The sequence below is a fragment of the Peromyscus maniculatus genome, chromosome 13, assembly GCF_049852395.1.
Source record: "Peromyscus maniculatus bairdii isolate BWxNUB_F1_BW_parent chromosome 13, HU_Pman_BW_mat_3.1, whole genome shotgun sequence".
Taxonomy (NCBI): domain Eukaryota; kingdom Metazoa; phylum Chordata; class Mammalia; order Rodentia; family Cricetidae; genus Peromyscus; species Peromyscus maniculatus.
In genome coordinates, this window is record NC_134864.1 from 15,106,291 (window position 1) to 15,126,909 (window position 20,619).

Below are 20,619 nucleotides of genomic sequence, written 5' to 3' on the forward strand. Positions count from 1 at the left end.
CTTCTCATACATGTGTTTTCAGGACTGACCATCTGGTATTGCTTACCCCCTTGGTGTACTCATCTCTGTATAAGACTATTTTTCCCACACTCAACATTCCTTAGTTGCTTGTAGTTCTTTGAATATGGTTGAGGCTTTATAGGCCTTCCCCATCCACCTTAGCATGTCTATTGTTGGTGTCTTTGTTCAGCCCATGTTTAGATAATCATGCTGATAAGACTTTATGGATATAGCTTCGGATATTACTAGAAGACTCAGTCATTTTTAGATAATTCATTTTTATTTTATTTACATTAGTGTTTTGCCTGCATTTATGTCTGTGTGACGATGTCAGATCTTGAAGTTACAGACAATTATTAAATCATTGGGTCCTGGGAATTGAACCCAGGTCCTCTGGAAGATCAGTCAGTGCTCTTAATAGTCTGAGACTTCTCTCTAGCCAAGGAGACACAGTCTTACAACAAAATTTCTGGTTATCAACAATAAAAGTTTATTTCAGATATAATAGATATCATCCTTTTAAAACTCCTCATTTAGCTACTCTACATGAAATATAGATGAAAGATTCCAGCTAGTATGTTCAAAGGAAATTATTTATAAATACTGAGGCATAACAATAATATTAGAACTATATTTATTATTGACCTCCAAGTACTGATTTACTTTTATCTGACATACAAGAAATATGTAACATACATATGCATGTGTATGCTTATGCACATAGTATATCTTGGGATGCTCTTCAGTCTAGTAACAATACTTTTCTGTTCTTTAGCATTTAATAATAAAGTAATATTCACCTGAATACAAAAAAAGAGAGAGTATCAATTTATGCTCCACTTGATCTTGGCCAAGAGCAAGGAAGTAAGAATAGTGTCCTATTATAAAATAACAAGATGTGTGGATAGTTGATTTGTACATGTCACCATATTATTTCAGAGACTTTGTCTGAGCCATTCTCTGTGAAAACAAATACTATCCCTGGCACATTAGTGTAACTGAGCCTCTCACATGTGTACAATTTTATTGAAAAAACTTATTAATCGATATCCTTAAAATATGACAAGAGAAAAAGCAAATTTCTGCATATTGGCTTAGTTTAATATTAAAACATTCAATATGAAGCAATCAAAGGTCCGATAATATTTTGACAATGACATTGAACAAAGTCAGCCTTTTTAGATGTGTAATTAATTACTTCACAGAAATGGACTGTGTTTGTTTGCTATCTATTGCTGATATAAAACACCACTCCAAAAAGCAAATTGAGGAAGAACTATATTTGGCTTTTATATTACAGAACCTCATCAGGGAAGTCAGGAGAGGGACTCAAAGTAGGAACCCGAAGGCAGGAACTGAAGCAGAAGCCATGGAGGATTTGTTTGCTGCTCGTAGCTTGCTCAGTTTGCTTTCTTTTGCACCCAGAACCACCTGTCCAGGGCTGAAACTCTCCCTTCCCACCAAGTGTGGTCCTCCTACATAATTATTAATAAAAGGCTCTACTGACTTGCATCTAGGCAATATGAGCATTTTCTCAACTGATGTCTCTTTTCTAAGATAACCCATGCTGGTGTAGACTAGCCAGGATATGTACAGCTGTTTTCATGCTATGTTTAATATGGTCATCCCAAATGGTTGGAAAGCCTCATGTTTTTGTTTCTTAGCAGTACCTGTCCCTAAAGACCAGTACCAGCCAAGATCATGATGTTATTCCCACTGTGGCCAAGAGTATTCAAGGGCTAAATTGTTTCTCATCTAGTTTAAATATGTAGTGTTTGAAATATTGGATATAGTGCTTATGTTTACTATTATTGGGTTATCTCAAGTATTTATAGCACAATAACAAAATTTTCTTGATTTTTAATTTTTATGTTGCTTTTTTTCTATAGTGTGATATTTGCAAAACAAATATAGTTTAGTTGTAGTATAGTTTGATTAAAGATTTAAATAGTTAAAAATAAAAGGATATAACTCTAACCTCTTTAAGAAACACTTCCTGTACCACATTGATAGAAAAAAATCTCCACATACTCCAAGCATTCTTAGCTATAAATTGCAGAAGATTTTAACCATAACTATGGCAGGAACACATGTTGTTCCCACAATAAAACTAAGAAAAAAAATCCTAATTCATAAAACACAGTCAAAAATGTTTCAAACAGCATTCTTTATTGTGAAAATGAAGATCCACATAGATACTTTTCTGCTATATTTTCTCCTCTGAATTATACCCTGGCCACAAATCTTATGGTATCTTCAGAGGATAGACTGCTGTCCTTAGAACTCAGATCCTCACAGGTTCTCCAGGCCTGTGGGTTAAAACCAAAAAGAGTCAGTAAATTTTCACATAAAACTAGTTTATAGATTTTCATATTGCATCTTCATTTTAAGGAATGTCAGTACAGTGATTTTTTTTTCATACTTCATACTCTTGTCTGCCGGCCATGGTCATGGATGGAGCTATTCTTCCATGCAGGGTCACATTAATGTAGTGCCTTCTTCCATAGAAACAGCAGAGAAAACTGGCTTATGTGTTCTTGCTATAAAAAAATCATTTTATCTAGTATTTTCCAAATATAAGGAAATATTGTATTATAACATGAAAAAAGTAAAATTTCTTTAGAACGTTTTAATAAGAAAAATTCCATATGTTGATATCCACATATTCTATATTCAAATGCAAATGTTTCTTCAAAAGAAATAGTTGTAATTAAATATAAACTGAAGAATAAAGTAAAAACAGGCAATTGATTCAGGTTATCAGGCACTGTTAATAAAATTCAGGTTAAGGTAAAATGTAGAGGTATGTGATGACATTAAATTTTATGTCTTCTAAAATAAAAAACAGCAGAAAATGTACACTGCAAATTTTCTGGAGTTATCTATGTCAAATCATCAATGAATGTAATATTGACTCTTAAAAGGCTAAAATAATCCATTTTGGAAATTTAACAGGATTGGAATTTTTAAAAATTCATGATATGACCTATAGTGAAAGACCAATTTAATTTATAGGATTATTGGAAACTATTATTGATACTCCTAATAAAAAGTAACAAAATAGACAGGGATTGGAGAAATGGTTCAAGAGGTAAAGGCTCTAGCTACCAAGATGGGTGAGCATAGTTCAATTCTACTCCACATACATGTCATGCCACATATATGCAATTTCATACACACACACACACACACACACACACACACACACACACACACACTCAAATGAAGTTGAGAATGGTATATGCTGAGGGGACATGACAGGAGTTGGGGGAATGAAGGGTTGATATGATAATATTTTATTTTATACATATGTGTGAAATTCTCAAAAATGAAGTAGAACCTTTTAAATAGACTCATGAATTTCCTATGTCCCATAACTAATAAGGAAACCTTGCAAGGTTAAACTGTGTATATTTTCACATTTTCATCTCAACCTCTTCTTTCAAGTGTATCTTCATATTAAAAGCATTAAGTGTACACTCTGTTCCCCCAGATCCAATCCCCCAGTCTCATCCTCAGCTCTGCAGCAGAACCTGTTTTTTCTTTTCCCGGCTCCCTATGCTCCCATCTACTGTGGATCCCACAGATTTTCCGCTAGTAACCTCTCTCCTCCTGCTCCTTGCTTTGTACTAGCACCCAAATGCAACAGACATCCCCAACTAATCCAGAGGCCACTTCTTTAAGAAAACGAGGTAGGACTCCTGCAGATCTTTCTCTTCTCTTACCCCAGCCCAAATCCCCAAGTCTCATCCCTAGATCTGCAGCAGAACATCTGTGGCAGCCTTCCCTGCCCCCCTCCATTCTCCCATCTCTTGCAGATCCCCCATCTTCCCCTTCTAACCTCCTTCTCTCACTTGGTGCTCTCACCCAGCTCCCAAGGCAAGAAGGCATCACCTGCAAATCAAAAGGCTGCTCTCTTCAGGGCAGCAAGTAGACAGGAGATGGAGCCTTACTTCTGTCTTCTCCTCCAGACCCAATCAGCTAGGTTTATCCCAGCTCCTAAACAGAAAACCTGCTGCAGTCTCCCATTCCTTTCTGACTCCATCCACAACAGATCACCAAGACCTTCTCCTCCTCCAGCGGTATCATGCCCTCTGAAAACCCAGAGCAGAAAAGGAAACCAAAGAGCAACACCTCACCTGATGAAAGACAGGTCCAGAAACCAGCCACTAGACCTATATTCATCCCAATTCCGGATTTCTATAAGCAAGGATGAAAACACAAACAATAATAGCAAGACTAGTATGTCTCCACTATAGCCCAGCTACCCTACCACAGAGGGCCCTGAATCTTCCAACATACCTGAAGCACAAGAAAAAGACCATAAAACAGCCTTATGAATGTGAATAAAACAGGAAATGAATACAACCTTAAAAGAAACCCAGAGAAATAAAAACAATGGGAGGTAATGAATAAAAATAAAATAAAATAATGAATAAAAAGGTAATGAATTCCTGTTCAAGAAGGAATTGGAATTCTTCAACAAAGAAACCCCAAACTGAAGGAATTCTAGAAATGAAAAATGATGGACTTTAAAAAGAAACTACAGATGCAACCTTTGCAAACATAATACAAGAGATGGAAGAGAGAATCTCAGGTGTTTAAGATACAATAAAAGAAATTGATACATAGGCCAAAGAAAATGATAAATCTAAAAAAATTCCAGATACCAAACTTTCAGGAAATCTGGAATACTATGAAAAGATGAAATCTAATAAATATAGGTATAGAGGAAGAAGGAAAAACCTAGCTCAAAGGTCCAGAAAATGTTTGCAACAAAATCATAGAAGAAAAATTTCCTAACCTACAGAAAGAGGTGCTTATAAAGGTAAAAGAGCATCCAGAACACCAAAGAGATAGAACCAGGAAGGAAAGTCCCCTCAGCACATAATAAAACAGAACAAAAATAGAATATTAAAAGCTGCAAAGGAAAAAGATCAAGTAATATAGGAAGATAGACCTATTTGAATTACACTTGACTTCCCAATGAAGATTCTAAAAACCAGAAACACTTGGACATATGTACTGCAAACTATGAAAGATCAAAAATGCCAGTTCAGGCTAATAAACTTAACAAACCTTTCAATCACAATAGATGGAGAAAATAACATATTGCAGAATAAAGCCAAATTTAAACAACATTTATCTACAAATCCAGCCCTACAGAAAATGCCAGTAGGAAAACTCTAACCTAAGGAGGTTACCTACACTCATGAAAACACAGGAATAAATAATCTCACATCATAAAAGCAGAAAGGGGACCATAGACGCACACACACACACACACACACACACACACACACACACACACACACCAAAAAATAGGATTTAACTAACATTGGTCATTGATATCTCTCAATAGCAACAGCCTCAACTCCCTAATAACAATAACATATTAAGAGAATGCATGTGAAAACAGGATCCATCCTTCTGCTCCATACAACAAACATACCTCAACATCAAAGATAGACATTACCTCAGGGCAATGGGTTGGGAAATTTTTTTCCAATCAAATATACCTAAGAAGCAAGCTAGTGTACCCATTTTAGTATCTAATAAAATAGACTTCAAACCAAAATTAGTCAAAAGAGATGGGGAAGAATACTACATATTCATCATAGGAAAAAATCAAGCAAGATAACATTTCTATGCCCCAAACACAAGGACATCCATGTTTGTCAAAGAAATATCACTACAGTTTAAATCATATATTGACCCTCACAGGGACTTAAATATTCTCACCAAGATGTCACCCAGACAAAACTTAAAGGGAAATGCTGGAGATACCAGACATCATAAACCAAATTGAGCTAATAGATGTTTATAGAATATTTGACCTAAACACACACACACACACACACACACACACACACACATACACACACACACATGCATATATACACCTTCTTTGTACCTCATGGAACTTTCTCAAATATTGACCACATACTCAAGAAACAAGGGAAGTCTCAACGGATACAAGAAAATTGAAATAACTCCTTGCATCTCCTCAGATCCAAACAGACTAATGCTGGATATTAACAACAATAGTAGCTACAGAAAGCTTAAAAACTCATGGAAATTGAACTATTCTCTAAGTAATGAAGAATGGGTAAAGAAAGAAATTAAACTCTCTAGAATTCAATGAGAATTATTATACACAATGTGAAACTTATGAAACACAATGAAAGTTGTTATAAGAGGCAAGTTCATATAGTATTCAGCACCTATATAAAAATGAGAAACTGGAGAAAGCTCATACTAGCATCTTAACAGTACATCAGAAAGCTCTAGAACAAAAAGAAGAGATCATAGCTAAGAGGAGTAGATGGCAAGAAATGATCAAGCTCTGGTATGAAACCAATAAAATGGAAACAAAGACAATACAAAGAATCAATGAATCAAAGAGATGGTGTTTAGAAGAAATCAACAAAATAGACAACCCCTTATCAAAATGAACAAAATAGAAGAAAGAGAATATCCAAACTAACAAAATCAGAAGCAAAAGAAGAATCCTAACAACAGACACCAAGAAAATCCATTGAATTACTAAGACATACTTTAAAAAACCTGTACTCCACCAAACTTGGAAATATAAAAGAAATGGATAATTTTCTGGATAGGTACCACTTACCAAAGTTAAATCAGGAACAAATAATCCATTAGAACAGACCTATAACCCCTCATGAAACAGAAGTAGTCATTAATATCTCCCAATAAAAAACCCAAGTACAACATGGTTTCAGTGCAAAATTTTAAGACCCTCAAATGAAAAGTTAATCCCAATACTCCTCAAATTATTCCACAAAGAAGAAACAGAATTAGCACTTGCCCACTTCATTTTATGAAGCCACATCTACCCTGACACCCAAACTACTTAAAGTCCCAACAAAGAAAATTACAAACTTCCCTTATGAGCATAGATGCAAAAGTACCCAATAAAATACTTGCAAATCAAATCCAAGAACATATCAAAAAGATCATCCACAATGATCAAATAGGCTCCCTCCCAGAGATGAAGAATGGTTCAATATATGAAGATGAATACATGCAATCCACCATATAAACAAACTGAAAGGAAAAAAAAATCTATGTTATCATCTCATTAGATACAGAATAGGCCTTTGACAAAATCCAATACCATTCATATACAAGTCCTGGAGAGAGTAGGGATACAAGAGACATGGCTAAACACAAGAAAGGTCGATTATAATAAGACTACAGTGGGGGAATTCATGTGGAGGCCCGAGTGGAAGCAGGTGTGAGTGAGTGCAACAGAAGGAATCATGGCTGCCAACATGTTTGAGTCCATCGCAAAGTTCGGCTTTACGCTAGCAGTCGCAGGAGGCGTGGTGAACTCTGCCTTATATAATGCGGATGCTGGGGACAGAGCTGTCATCTTTGACCGATTCTGTGGAGTGCAGGACGTTGTGGTAGGGGAAGGGACTCACTTTTTCATCCCTTGGGTACAGAAACCTATTATCTTTGCCGCTCGCGACCCCGGAATGAACCCGTCATCACTGGTAGCAAAGATTTGCAGAATGTCAACATCACACTACGCATCCTCTTCCAGCCGGTGGCCAGCCAGCTTCCTCGTATCTATACCAGCATCGGTGAGGACTATGATGAGTGGGTGCTGCCATCCATCATCACAGAGATCCTCAAGTCAGTAGTGGCTCGCTTTGATGCTGGAGAATTGATCACCCAGCAAGAGCTGGTCTCGAGGCAGGTGAGCGATAACCTTACAGAGAGAGCAGCAACGTTTGGGCTCATCCTGATGACATGTCCCTGACACATCTGACCTTCAGGAAGGAGTTCACAGAGGCAGTGGAAGCCAAACAGGTGGCTGAGCAGGAAGCAGAGAGGGCCAGATTTGCGGTGGAAAAGGCTGAGCAGCAGCAGAAGGCAGCCATCATCTCTGCTGAGGGTGACTCCAAGGCAGCTGAGCTGATCGGGCAACTCACTGGCCACCGCAGATGGCCTGATTGAGCTCGCAGGCTGGAGGCTGCAGAGGATATTGCTTACCAGCTCTCTGGCTCTCGGAATATCACCTACCTGCCATCCGGTGCTCCTCCAGCTTCCCGAGTGAGGCCTCCCCTGCTCGCACTTTCTCGGTCCAACCAGGCCATGGCCTCCATCATTCTGAATACACTTTCCTTCTGCCCCACCCCAGAAATCACTGTGAAATTTCATGATTGGCTTTACATGAAGGAAATAAAAGCAAAATCACTCAAAAAAAAAAAAAAGACTACGGCGAACATCAAGTTAAATGGAGAGACTCAAAGCAATTCCACTGAATTCAGCAACAATATAAGTATGTACACTCAATACGTATTCAGTCTTAGCTAGAGCAATAAGACAACTGAAAAAAGATCAAAGGGATATAAATTGAAAAGAAAGAAGTCAAAGAATCTTTATTTGCAGATGATATGATAGTATACATAAGTGAACCTAAAAATTCAACTGGGTAACTCCTGCAGCTGATAAACATTTTCAGAGAAGTAGCTGGATACAAACTTAACTAAAAAAAAAAAAAAATCAGTAGCCCTCCTACATAGAAATGACAAAGAGACTGAGAGAGAAACTAGAAAATAACTCCTTTCACAATAGCCTCAAATAATATAAAATACCTTGGGGTACTCTAACCAAGAAAATGAAAGACATATATGATAAAACTTCAAGTCTCACAAGAAAGAAATTAAAGAGGATATCAAAGGACCAAAAGATTTCCCATGACTGTGGATTAGTAGAATTAATATAGCAAAAATGGCCATCCCATCAAAAGCAGTCTACAGATTCAAGTCAATCCCAATCACAATGCCAACACAATTCTTCACACTTATTGAACTACAATTTTCAGATTCACATAGAAGAACAAAAAAAAAAAAACAAGAATAGCTAAAACAAATCTGAACAATAAAAGAACTGCTGGAGATCTCACCATTTCCAATTTAAACTTGTAGTACAAAGATACAGCAATAAAATCAAAATGTCATTGACATAAAAGCAGACATATTGATCAATGGAATCAAATTGAAGACCCAGTCATAAATCCACACACCTATGCACATCTGATTTTTGATGAAGAAACAAGAAACAGTCACTGGAAAAAATGACAGCATCTTCAAAACACGGTAGTGCTCAAACTGGATGTCTACATATAGAAGAGTGCAAATAGAACCAAGACAGCAGGATCTCTATGACACAGGACAACAGGATATCCAAAATTGAGCCCTAGCAAAAGCACTTTATTTGTGGTGTATCAGAAACAAGATGCCTCAAGTCAGGCCAATGACTCACAGCAAATGAACACTTGCAAGGAAAGATGAATGGACTAAAGTGTAAACTGTGTGACTCAACAGGTCACACTACAACATCCACAACAAGATCCTTCTGTTTTTCTGCTTTTGATTTTGTTTTGTCATTTTTTCTTTGATTTGTTTGGGTCTTTTGGGGGGTGATTTGGGGAAAGGTTGCAGGGACAGAGGGCAGAAACAAGAAGACAGGGAGATAAGTAGGATCGAATGTATGATAGGAAATTCAAAAGAATCAATAAAAGAAGAAAACAAAAAAAAAAGATCCTACTAAAAAATGGGTAAATATAGAATATAAATATAATATAGAATTATCTAAAAAAGAAACTCAAATGGATGAAGAACACATAATGAAAACTTCAAAATCCTTAGGCCTCAGGAAATTCTAAATCAAATCCACTTTGAGACTTGATCTTAAACCTGTCAGAATGGTTAAGATCAATAACACTAGTGAAGGCTCATGCAGGCAGGGATGTGGAATAAGGAAAATACTCATCCACTTCTGGTGGGAATGAAAATTTCTTCAGAAACTATGGAAACCAACATGGCAATTCCATAGAAGTTTGGGAATCAATCTGTCTCAAGATCTGGATATATCTAAACCACCTTAGCATATATATCTAAGAGATGCTTCATCCTACCACAAGGACACTTATTCAACCATGTCCATTGTGGCTTTATTCATAATAGCTAGAAACTGTAAATAACCTAGACATCTCTCAACTGAAGAATCAATAAAGAAAATGTGGTATATTTACACAATGGAGTATAAATCAGCTGTTAAAAAATGACAGCATGAAATTTGTGGGCAAATGGATGGAGCTAAAGGAAATCATCCTGAGTGTGATAATCCAGACCTAGAAAGATAAATATGGCATGTTTTCACATATATGTGGATATTAGCCATTGAATAAATGTTAACCACCCTACAATTTGTAGACCCAGAGAGGTTGTCTTTGTTAGGATTTCTATTGTTGTGAAGAGACCATGGCAACTCCCACACAGAAAATCATTTAATTGGGGCTGGCTTACAGTTAAGAGGTCTAGTCCATTATCCCCATGGCAGAAAGTATGGTGATATGTAGGCAAACATGGTCCTGGAGAGGTAGCTGAGATTTCTACATCCTGATCAGCAGGATCAGTAAGAGAGAGAGTGACACTAGACCAGGATTGAGCATCTGAAACCACAAACCCTACCCCCAGTGACACACTTCCTCTAACAATGCCACAATGACTCCAACAATGCCACAGCTCCTAATAGTACCACTTTTCTATGAACCAATTGGGGTGGTTTTCATTCAAACCACCACAGAGGTTATGTATAGAGGAAGGATCTGGGTTCTTGGTACACATGGGTCTCTCTGTGAAGGGGAAATAGAACAGATTTCGTCCAGTGGACTGAGGATATCGTAATTGTAATTATTACTTGATAATTGTTTTTGTTGTATATAACCTTACTATGTTAAAATTAAAATCTTTCTTTTTAATTAAACCAAAAGGGGAAATTCTGTGGAATAACCCTAGTGTATGCTGTAAAGATTTGTCACTTGGATTGGTGTAATAAAACATTGATTGGCCGGTATCCAGGAAGGAAGTATAGAAGGGGCAGCCAAACTAAGAATGATGGGAAGGAGGGCAAAGTTGGGAATCGCCAGCCAGATGCAGAGGGATCAGGAGATGAATGTGCCATCTAATAAAGGTACTGCCACATGGCAGAGCATACATAAGGAATATGGGCTAGCTTAAAATGTAAGAGCTAGTTAGTAATAATCTGAGTTACTGGCCGAGAATTTAGAAGTAATATTCAGCTTCTGAGTCGGGTATTTGGATCGGGCGGTCAGGACAGGAAACACCTATCTGTATTTCAGCTTAATATATTTATGGGACCTCCGAGTGTCTGAAGGAATGGATCTCTAATTCTTGTGCCTGCTCTTGGGGGTCTTTCCCTACTGTTGGGTTGCCTTGCCCAGCATTGATGTGATGGCTTTTCTTTTATCTTATTACATTTTGTTTTGTCATGTTTGGTTGTTATCTCACAGAAGCCTGCTCTTTTCTATTGAGAGACAAAAATAGAGTTCATGTAGAGGGGAGAAGAGGTGGAAAGAACTAGGAAGAATGGAGGGAGGGGAAACTGTAGTCAGGATAGATTACAGAGAAAATAAACTATTTTCAAGAAAAGGGGGGGAGTAAAGAAGACCTACAACATCTTTTAAGAGTTATAAAAGTGCATGTTTCATAATATCTTCAATAATTTTAACACATTATATTATTATGTTCATAAAAAAATGGTGGGGTTATAGGAAACATTTTTAAATGTAACTATTCACTGTTATTGTTTTAAAAGTTATCAATATCATATTCCATTAAAAATGGGAAAATGTACAATTCTTACCCAATGAAAAAAACAGTTAGAAATTAAACTTTTTCTTCTCCTTCTTTCTTTACAGGCTGGACCAGACTCTCAGTGCTTTTCATTACCACACTATCATAATTGCAAAGTGCAATGAGACCAAAAAAGGCTGAGGCTGCTTGGAAAACAAGACCTGAATGAAAAAGAAATTAATAGTCAGAGTGTAACTGTATCTTTAATAAAAGTTTTTGAAAAAAACTTCTATTTATCTGAAGAAAAGATATAGTTTATTTGTAAAAGCATTAATTTTCCAATTACAAGTTTAACTAATATTATGAACTTATGCCAAATTAAGTATTTAAAATCTTACAATTTTTTTATATTCATCAGATAACTTCCTAACAATGTGTAATATTTAACAAATTTATGAAGTGTGATAATATACAAATACATAAATGAATTACATTTTCAAAATTTAACTCTGTGCAGGAGGTACAACTTGCTTAAACCTTTATGTAGATTTGTTGTTAAAATATTAATCATTTTCTACACATAAAAACTAATTTATAGAAAATATAATTACTTTTACAGTTTTTATTTTTGTCTCAAATTTCTGAAAATTATATTACATAAAAGTAATTAAACTTCAAAGCAAATAACCTTTTAATTAGAGTCAAAGTATTGTAGCAAAACCATACCGGTTATCTAACAGCCATGTCATAAGGCAAGAAACATTAATGACTCGTTTCCATTTATGAAATACTTCATCTGTCTTAAGGGATATCGTCTGAAAATTATAATTACTTGTGAAATAGATGTAATATTATCATGAAAATTATATATAGTGAATGACTGCAATGTTCCTCTGGAAGCACAGAGTATGAGAAATGAATGAGAAATTATGAAAAATACATCCAGTAGAGCCTCCAAGAAGAGTGTAGTGCTAGTAACAATCTCATCTGACATCAGCACAAACTCTCCAGACAACACATTACACTTTTCTATGTTTACTAGCTAAAGAAATAAAAAATGAACACCCAGTGTGGAGGAGAACATCAGGGTAGTGGCATGGAGTCTGCTTTGAGTACATTTTCCATAGCAGATGGGATCAAGAGGAGTAGAACCACACTTTTATCCCAGAATAACCTGTGACTAAACATTGCAGTCTTACAAAGACTGAAATGGAATGATTGTGTTGAACCAAGAGTGCAAAGAAATATGAAGATATGTGCTTAATGCTCAGAGGGCATAAGTTTAAACAATAAAACAGTAAGACTATGCTGTGGGTAGTATTGGCTGTTTTTATTCAGAATCACAATTGAACAAAAGGAACCACCATGGAAAGAGCTGGTGAGTTCATAGCCTGGTCAGGAAAGAGCAAGACCAAATGTTTGGAAAGAGAAACTATAAATGTGGCCCAGTAAGCATTTGCTAGTGAGATTAGTGTGACGAAACAGGAGTGAATCATTGTGTATCAGAACAATGAAAAAAGGCCTTCAGAATATTTCAGAAGTCTCTGGAGAGAAGTCTTCTCCTTCCAGGGAAGGATTCTTCAATGGCTAACCTTCAAAATTCAGAACAGGCTTGCTGCTTAGCGGAACTTTCCCTCTTGCTTCCAAGTGAGTACCACTAAGTAGCCTTGGCTCAGACTTAAGTACCAATGCTCATGTTGAAAGCAGATCTTACTAAGTGGTCCTGGTTGTCCAGGGGAGCAGAGTGCAAGTGTATTAGGATCCTGACAGTTTCAACAAAATTCTCAAAAGAAATCCAGGGAGACCAGCCCAAAATCTGGGCAAGGTTGTAGCCCACAATGAACAGGCCTAATAGGGCAATTCCAAGTTTAGCTTTGGAGGTGGACCTCTGGAGTCAACAATAGACAGCCAGAATACTTAGATATTTTAAGCAATTTACCCAATTATGGACTATATAAACCTCTATTCTTTATAAAGTAACAGGATTCAACTATTTTATGGAAATGGAAAATGGAATAATAATATATATGATTTCTATCTGGTTTATCCCTATAGTCAGACAAACAATTTTTTCCTTCTTTTTCAGGGCAGAATAGTGTCTTTGGCATGTAATGTCATATTGTCCTTATCCATTCATCAATTGTTTAGATTGCTGCCTCTTCTCTATGATATTTCTAGACTTACAAGATGGTGATCCACAATTCTTATAGCTTTTCTTCACTATTTCATCTTCTCTTTTGCTTTGTGTTTCTTTGACCTGATAATCTGAAATGACTTGTTTTTCAGCTTACTGGTTTCTTTTTGTGTTTGTCTAAACCTGCCATTGAAGTTATAAAATTTTCCCTTCTTTACCTCTACTCATTAGCCTCTAATTTCTATTTGGTACTTATTTGTTTATTGTTTCTTTTTATTTCTGCTGAACTTATATTCTTTTTAATATACTATTTTCTGATTGTATTCTGTTGCTCATGTCTCTAGAACAGTATTCCTTTATCCCAAGGAAATATATTCCACAATTCTGGAGTGGTTGTGTGAAAGTGTACATAGCACTAAACCTTACACACACACAAACATGCACCCACACAGACATAACTTCCTGGTTCAATAGGCTGCTATCAACTAAATTAAACATGTTTCCTACTCATGTATTTTACCTACAAATACTTTTCTAGAATGTAAACATTTGTCTTGTTCTGGGCTCATCATTATTGACCTTTTAGGTAAAATATCTAAATCAGCATGGGTTTCTTTTTTCCTTTGTTGTAGTTTCATGGGTAGATATATCCTCATTGTTGATTGTTAGCGCATGATCTGATCATATTTTCTGATAAAGCACTGATGTTTATTCCTATTTCACTGTAAAGAATCACTCAGTGATTCTTTTCCACTATATCCATGCATCATTTCTCACACTTTCAGGGCAGTTGTCATGTAAATTAAAAGGCTACCTGAACACAAGCCTTGGGGTACCACAGCAGTTGACATTAAAACCAAGATGGTGGCTGACTAGTTAGCAGATAGATGAGATACTGGGATAAAGAGATGATTTGCATTTTGGGAGGAACAAAAGAGGATTGCATTTTTCCTCATGCTATTGAGAACTCATATCTTTGTCCCACATCTGATCACTCCCTCTGCTTTGTATTTATTTGACAGACACCAACTCTGTATGCATTGCAATGACATGTGGAAATACATTTGAAAGAAAGATACTAAGTAATTTTGTGAGACTTTTAGTAACTGAAAAAGAAAATAATATATGTCTAGTATCACCATGAAAGGAGAAATTATGAAGTTTAGCCTTCAAAGAGATTTTGATGATGCTATTTAAAACTACAATTTTTACTCAAAATTATCTAACATTTAATATTGTTAAATTGAAAATTTCATAAGAGAAATAAATATGGCTGTATAAATGTGTTACCAAAATTTGTTAACAAATTGAAATTATACCATTGTCACCCTTTCTTAAACAATAACAAAGAACTTTAGTGTATTTAGCACAAAACTACAAGTATTTACATAAATACTGTAGGACAAGTTTATATAATATTTCCTATACAATTGTATAAGCCTTTAATTAACAAAATATTTATTCATGAATAGTTATTACCCTGCTATAAAGAATTACAAATTCTAACAACAATTTTATTTACTTGACTTTATACACTTCACATCACTTACATAGTCCCATCAATATGTAGACCATTTTTGACTTATTGTAGATCCAACAACGTCCTTTCTTTCCACATTTATTAACATTCCAGTAAATGCAAGACTCTTGTATTGATATGTGAAAAATTAGTGGTCCAGGGATGGATCCTATGAAATAGTCAATGATTATAAATTCTTCATAAGAACACTATTGGCCAGGATTAGAATAATTTCTTTTTAAAACAAACACAAACACACACACACACACACACACACACACACACACGATCCTCTAAACACATTATTTAAAATTCTGTAATAGTCTTTTATAGATTGGCTCATTAACCCTGGCAATCTATATCCTGAAGACTGCAAGTATACAAAGGTCAGTAGTTTGAAATTATTTTGGAATTCTGTATATGTGGTTGTTTACAAGGTATCTTAAAGCAGTTGTTGAATTTACTTGGAATATCTAGGAGAACATATTTAGAACAAAGGAACTAAACTACATGATGCTGTTGTATCTTTAAAATACACAGCTATGAGATTTTTAACGACTGAAAATGACTTAGTGTTTTCTGATTGCATTCTGATGTTTATATCTCTACAGTATTCTTCCTTTATTCCTGGGGAATATATTACAAGATTCTCTAGTAGATGTGTGAAACACTACATGGCACTAAACTCTGCGCAATCACGCAAACATGCACACACTCACATTGCTTTCTGGTACAGCATGCTGCTGTCAATTAAATTAAAACAAATTATCTATTCCTGTGTTTTATTTCCATTTAGCTTAGTAACTGGTGAGATTTCATAAATCTTCAGTAATTCTTCACTTTGGATCCGTCCCCTACCTCTCCTCTCTTCCATCTCATCTTCATCCTCACAAAACCTAAGCATCCTCCTCTGTTCTTTCATATCACATGAGTTTTATTCTTCCCTTTTATTATGCTTTTACTTAGATCGAAAGATCGCTGTTGCCCATGTAATTTCTTCACGAAGATTTCATTTTGTCTAAGGCTTCCCCTGGCTCTTCTTTTGGCTGCTCCATTATTTCATTTCCTGTCTGAACCCTTCCATTCCTATATTCTCACCTTCCACTTTCATCTCAGCTACGTTCTGACATCTCTCCTCCACGAATGCATCCCATCAAGCAATGGACCATTTCTAGTTTCCACATGTACTTTAGGTTAACATCCAAATGATTGGAAGCTAGGATCCACATATGAGAGGGAACATTCAGAATGTGTCTTAGGACCTGGATGACCTCATTCAGTATTATTTCTTTCAGTTATATCCATTTGCCTGAAAGTTTCTCAGTGCCACTTTTTATTTTCATATATATTATATAATACATATATAATGCATATGTATATATATGCATTCTCATTGTTCTTTCATTAGCTGATAATCATCTAAATTGACTTCATTCCAAGCTATAATGGGTATAAAATCAATAAGCATAAGTGTGCAAGTATCTTTGGAATTACATGTAAGTTCCTTTGGTTATATGCCCAGTAGTGGTATATCTGTCATGTGGTAAATCTATTTCAGAGTGTGAACAGAGTTATGCCACATTAGTAAACAATACTGCTCCATAAAGACATGTATTATTAAGTGAAAAATCTCAGTGACAAACATAGTTTTCCTCTTCTTTGGTTATTGGTAAGGAGGACTTAGAGACACCTGAAACAATACAGTCTAATGCCAGTGATTATAGCAGCACCACAACTCAATAAGTCCCTATTTCTGAAGACACCACATGCTTTGGATACAGGACACAGAGAAAACAACCCTGAGCTCCCAGCTAGCTAGTTTTGTATTGCTAAAAGTCATTGTGCAGTCTGATGGAAAAGAAAAAGTAGATCTTATCTAGCACCAGACCCTGCTACAGTACCAACCTACCAATCTGGTAGTGCCTATGGAGCAGAAGTTGCAAGAATTTTTATAGAGACAACAAACCACTCTCTTGATTGAATCTGAGGCTTCTGTGAAGAAGGGAATTCACAACTAGTGCTGTAAACAAGATTAAAAATCATGACTAGAGAAAACATTTTAAAGACCTCATTTCCTTTTGGGACTTCAGAAACATACAAGAAGTGTGAAATTACTGTGAGTATGTGAATGTTGTTTATGATCTTTCAGAGTTACTTGTATGAAATAATGAAGATACTTGGGGTCCCAATGCATGGCTCGAACTGATGCAATAAAATTGGTGCATAGTTTTATTTTTTTTTAAACAGGATGGCTTTTATTTCATATAATTTCTCTCTGTATTTAACTGGATCCTAATTTTTTCAAAGCAATCTCCTATTATTTTACATTATTGTTTACTTTTAGGCTAAAAACATACATAGGTAAATTTATATATAAAAACTGAACAATTTGTTACATTGAAAATACATACCACTTATTCTCCAAATTGTATAAACCACACCCAAACTCAGTGAATTTAAATTGGGAGGTGAATTTCTGAAAGCAAATAACAATGGTATTACTTATGGGTGACATAAGCTAGGTTCATGTTTATATATATATATATATATATATATATATATATTACAAATCTTCAGCTGGTTGACAAAAGTTCAATTTGACCTAAAAACATAGTATAAATATTTCTGTTTTGCCACTTCTTCATGTTTCCCAGATCTTCATTTTTCCAAAGAGAAAGACTTCCTTTTTTTTAAATTAAGGAATTTTTTCATTCATTTTACATACCAACTACAGGAGAAAGACTTTCATAGATCAAACTCCCCTGAGCCTCCTGAAATGACTTAGCTCTCTGTCTTTCAATTTATCTTTCCTCACAATGTCAGGGACAGTATTGTTTAGAATCCATTTCACCTTTGTGACATGCACTCCACATTTTTCTAGTTTGCTGTTTGTTATGGATTCTGCACTCTAGAAGTGATATCAGTAATGGTACCTTGAATGAAGAAGAAAGGTGAAGTCAAGTCTGTGTCTTCAGACTCCTTCCTACTCTGGGGACTGAGTGCCACAGAATGGTGGCTTCCTCACAGGTGCTTCTTTCTCAGTCCCTTGAGTATGAGGTGGCTGCATGTCACACTGTGCAATGACATTCCTTACATCCAACCTACATTTAGTTGAAATTTTATTCAACTTTACTTAGACAGTCCTAATTTCTGAGTGTTTGCTCTTTTCTATGGTACCCTTATTATATTGCTACTCAATATTTAAATAAATGACCAGGAACTTTACATCGTTTTAAATAGGGGGTGCTCATCCACAATGATGCAAACAACTCTGATTAGTTTAGCAAGTCACAAAAAGAAGCTAAAGAAGGGGTTTGTTGGGAAGAAGAAAAGAACAGATTAAATGGTAAAAAAAACAGCTAAAATTTATTTTATATATTTTAAAATGAAAGTGCTCAATAGTAAACAGGAAGATCTATTCCAATTTTTTCTGTCTGTTGAGATTGGCTTCATGACCTAGTGTGTGGTGATTTTTAGAGACAATTCCTTGAGGTTCAGAGAAAAAAGGATATTCTTTTGTGTTTGGGGGGTATATTCTGTACATGTTGAATGCATTTGAATCATAATACCTGCTAGTTCCCTTATTTCTCTCTTAAATTTCTGCCTAGCAAACCTGCCCATTGGTGAGAATGGGGTGTTGAAGTCTCCTACTATTAATGTGTGCCGTTTGATGTGTGATTTAAACTTTAGTAATTTTTTTTAATGGTGGGTGTTCTTGTAATTGGGTCATAGATGCTCAGAGTTGAGACTCAATCCTGATGGATTTCTCTTTTGATAAATATGAAATGTCCTTTTCCATCTCTTTTGATTAATTTTAGTTTGAAATCTATTTTGTTAGATGTTAGGATAATTACACCAGCTTAGTTCTCGGCTCTGTTTGATTAGAAAATCTTTTCCCGGCCAGGCGGTGGTGGCAGATGCCTTTAATCCCAGCACTCAGGAGGCAGAGCCAGGTGGATCTCTGTGAGTTTGAGGCCACCCTGGGCTACCAAGTGAGTTCCAGGAAAGGTGCAAAGCTACACAGAGAATCCTTGTCTCAAAAAAAAAGGACAAAGAAGAAAGAAAGAAAGAAAGAAAGAAAGAAAGAAAGAAAGGAAGGAAGGAAGGAAGGAAGGAAGGAAGGAAGGAAGGAAGGAAGGAAGGAAGGAAGGAAGGAAGGAAAGAAAAGAAAATCTTTTCCCAACCCTTCACTCTGAGATAATGTCTATCTTTGAAACTGTGATGTGTTTCTTGTGTTCATCAGAAGAATGGATCCTCTTTTCATATCCATTCTGTTAGCCTGTGGCTTTTTAAAAGGTAAACCAAGTCCATTGATATTAAGAGATATTAATGACCAGTGATTGTCAATACCTGTTATTTTTTATAGCAGTGGTGGCAGTGTGTGTGTGTGTGTGTGTGTGTGTGTGTGTGTGTGTGTTTCCCTTCTTTGAGTTTTGTTGGTGTGAGATTATCTATTGCCCATGTTTTCCTGGGTGTAGCTAACTTCCTTGGGTTGGAGTTTTCCTTCTAGTACTTTCTGTAGGACTGGATTTGTGGATAGGTATTGTTTAAATCTGGTTTTGTCATGAAATATCTTGTTTTTTTTTCAATTTATGGTGATTGAAAGTTTTCTGGGTATAATAGTCTGGGCTTGTAGCCATGATCTCTTAGTGTCTGCAAATCATCTGTCTAGGACTTCTGGCTTTTAGGGCCTCTATGGAGAGGTCTAGCATTATTCTGGTATGTCTGCCTTTATATGTCACTTGGCCTTTTTCCTTTGCAGCTCTTAATATTCTTTCTTTATTCTGTATGTTTAGTGCTTTGATTATTACATGGTAAGGGGACATGTTGGCCCAGCTTATTTGGTGTTCTGTAATCTTCTTTTACCTTTATAGGCATTTCATTCTTTAGGTTGGGAAAGTTTTCTTCTATGATTTTGTTAAATATTTTTTTTTTGTACTTTTGAGCTGGGATTCTTCTTCTTTGTCTCTCCTTATTATTCTTATATTTGGTCTTTTCACGGCATCCCAGGTTTCCTGGATATTTTGTGTTAAGAATTTTTTGGATTTAACATTTTCTTTGACCAATGAGTCTACTTTCTCTATTGGATCTCCAATGCCTGAGATTCTCTCTTCCATCTATTACATTCTGTTTGTGATGCTTGCATCTGTAGTTCCTGTTTGCTTACCCAGATTTTCCATTTCCAGAATTCCTTCAGATTGTGTTTCCTTTATTGCTTCTATTTTAATTTCCAAGTTTTGAACCATTTCCTTCACCTGTTTGATTGTTGTTTCTTGGTTTTCTTTGAGGGATTTATTGATTTCTTCTAATTTTTTTAATCTATTTCTTTGAAG

General features: G+C 35.8%; 1 protein-coding gene and 1 pseudogene across 2 annotated transcripts in view; one reads left to right on the forward strand and one right to left on the reverse strand.

Annotated features, from left to right (window-relative positions):
• Positions 1-2,150: 2,150 nt before the first annotated feature.
• Positions 2,151-20,619, reverse strand: part of LOC102907246 (solute carrier organic anion transporter family member 6C1-like) — a 95,827-nt gene continuing 77,358 nt past the window's right edge. Inside the window, exons 11-14 of one of the 2 annotated variants that reach the window (XM_042259911.2) lie at positions 17,698-17,762; positions 15,318-15,455; positions 11,704-11,854; positions 2,151-2,309 (exon numbers count right to left, since the gene is read on the reverse strand). In XM_042259911.2, coding sequence (XP_042115845.1) covers positions 11,727-11,854; positions 15,318-15,455; positions 17,698-17,762 — 331 coding nt within the window. In that variant the 3' untranslated portion in view covers positions 2,151-2,309; positions 11,704-11,726. Of the gene's footprint in view, positions 2,310-11,703; positions 11,855-15,317; positions 15,456-16,333; positions 16,503-17,697; positions 17,763-20,619 lie in introns of those variants that run through there. The other variant, XM_076549690.1, reaches the window with a different exon arrangement.
• Positions 7,284-8,243, forward strand: LOC102904151 (prohibitin 1 pseudogene; annotated as a pseudogene).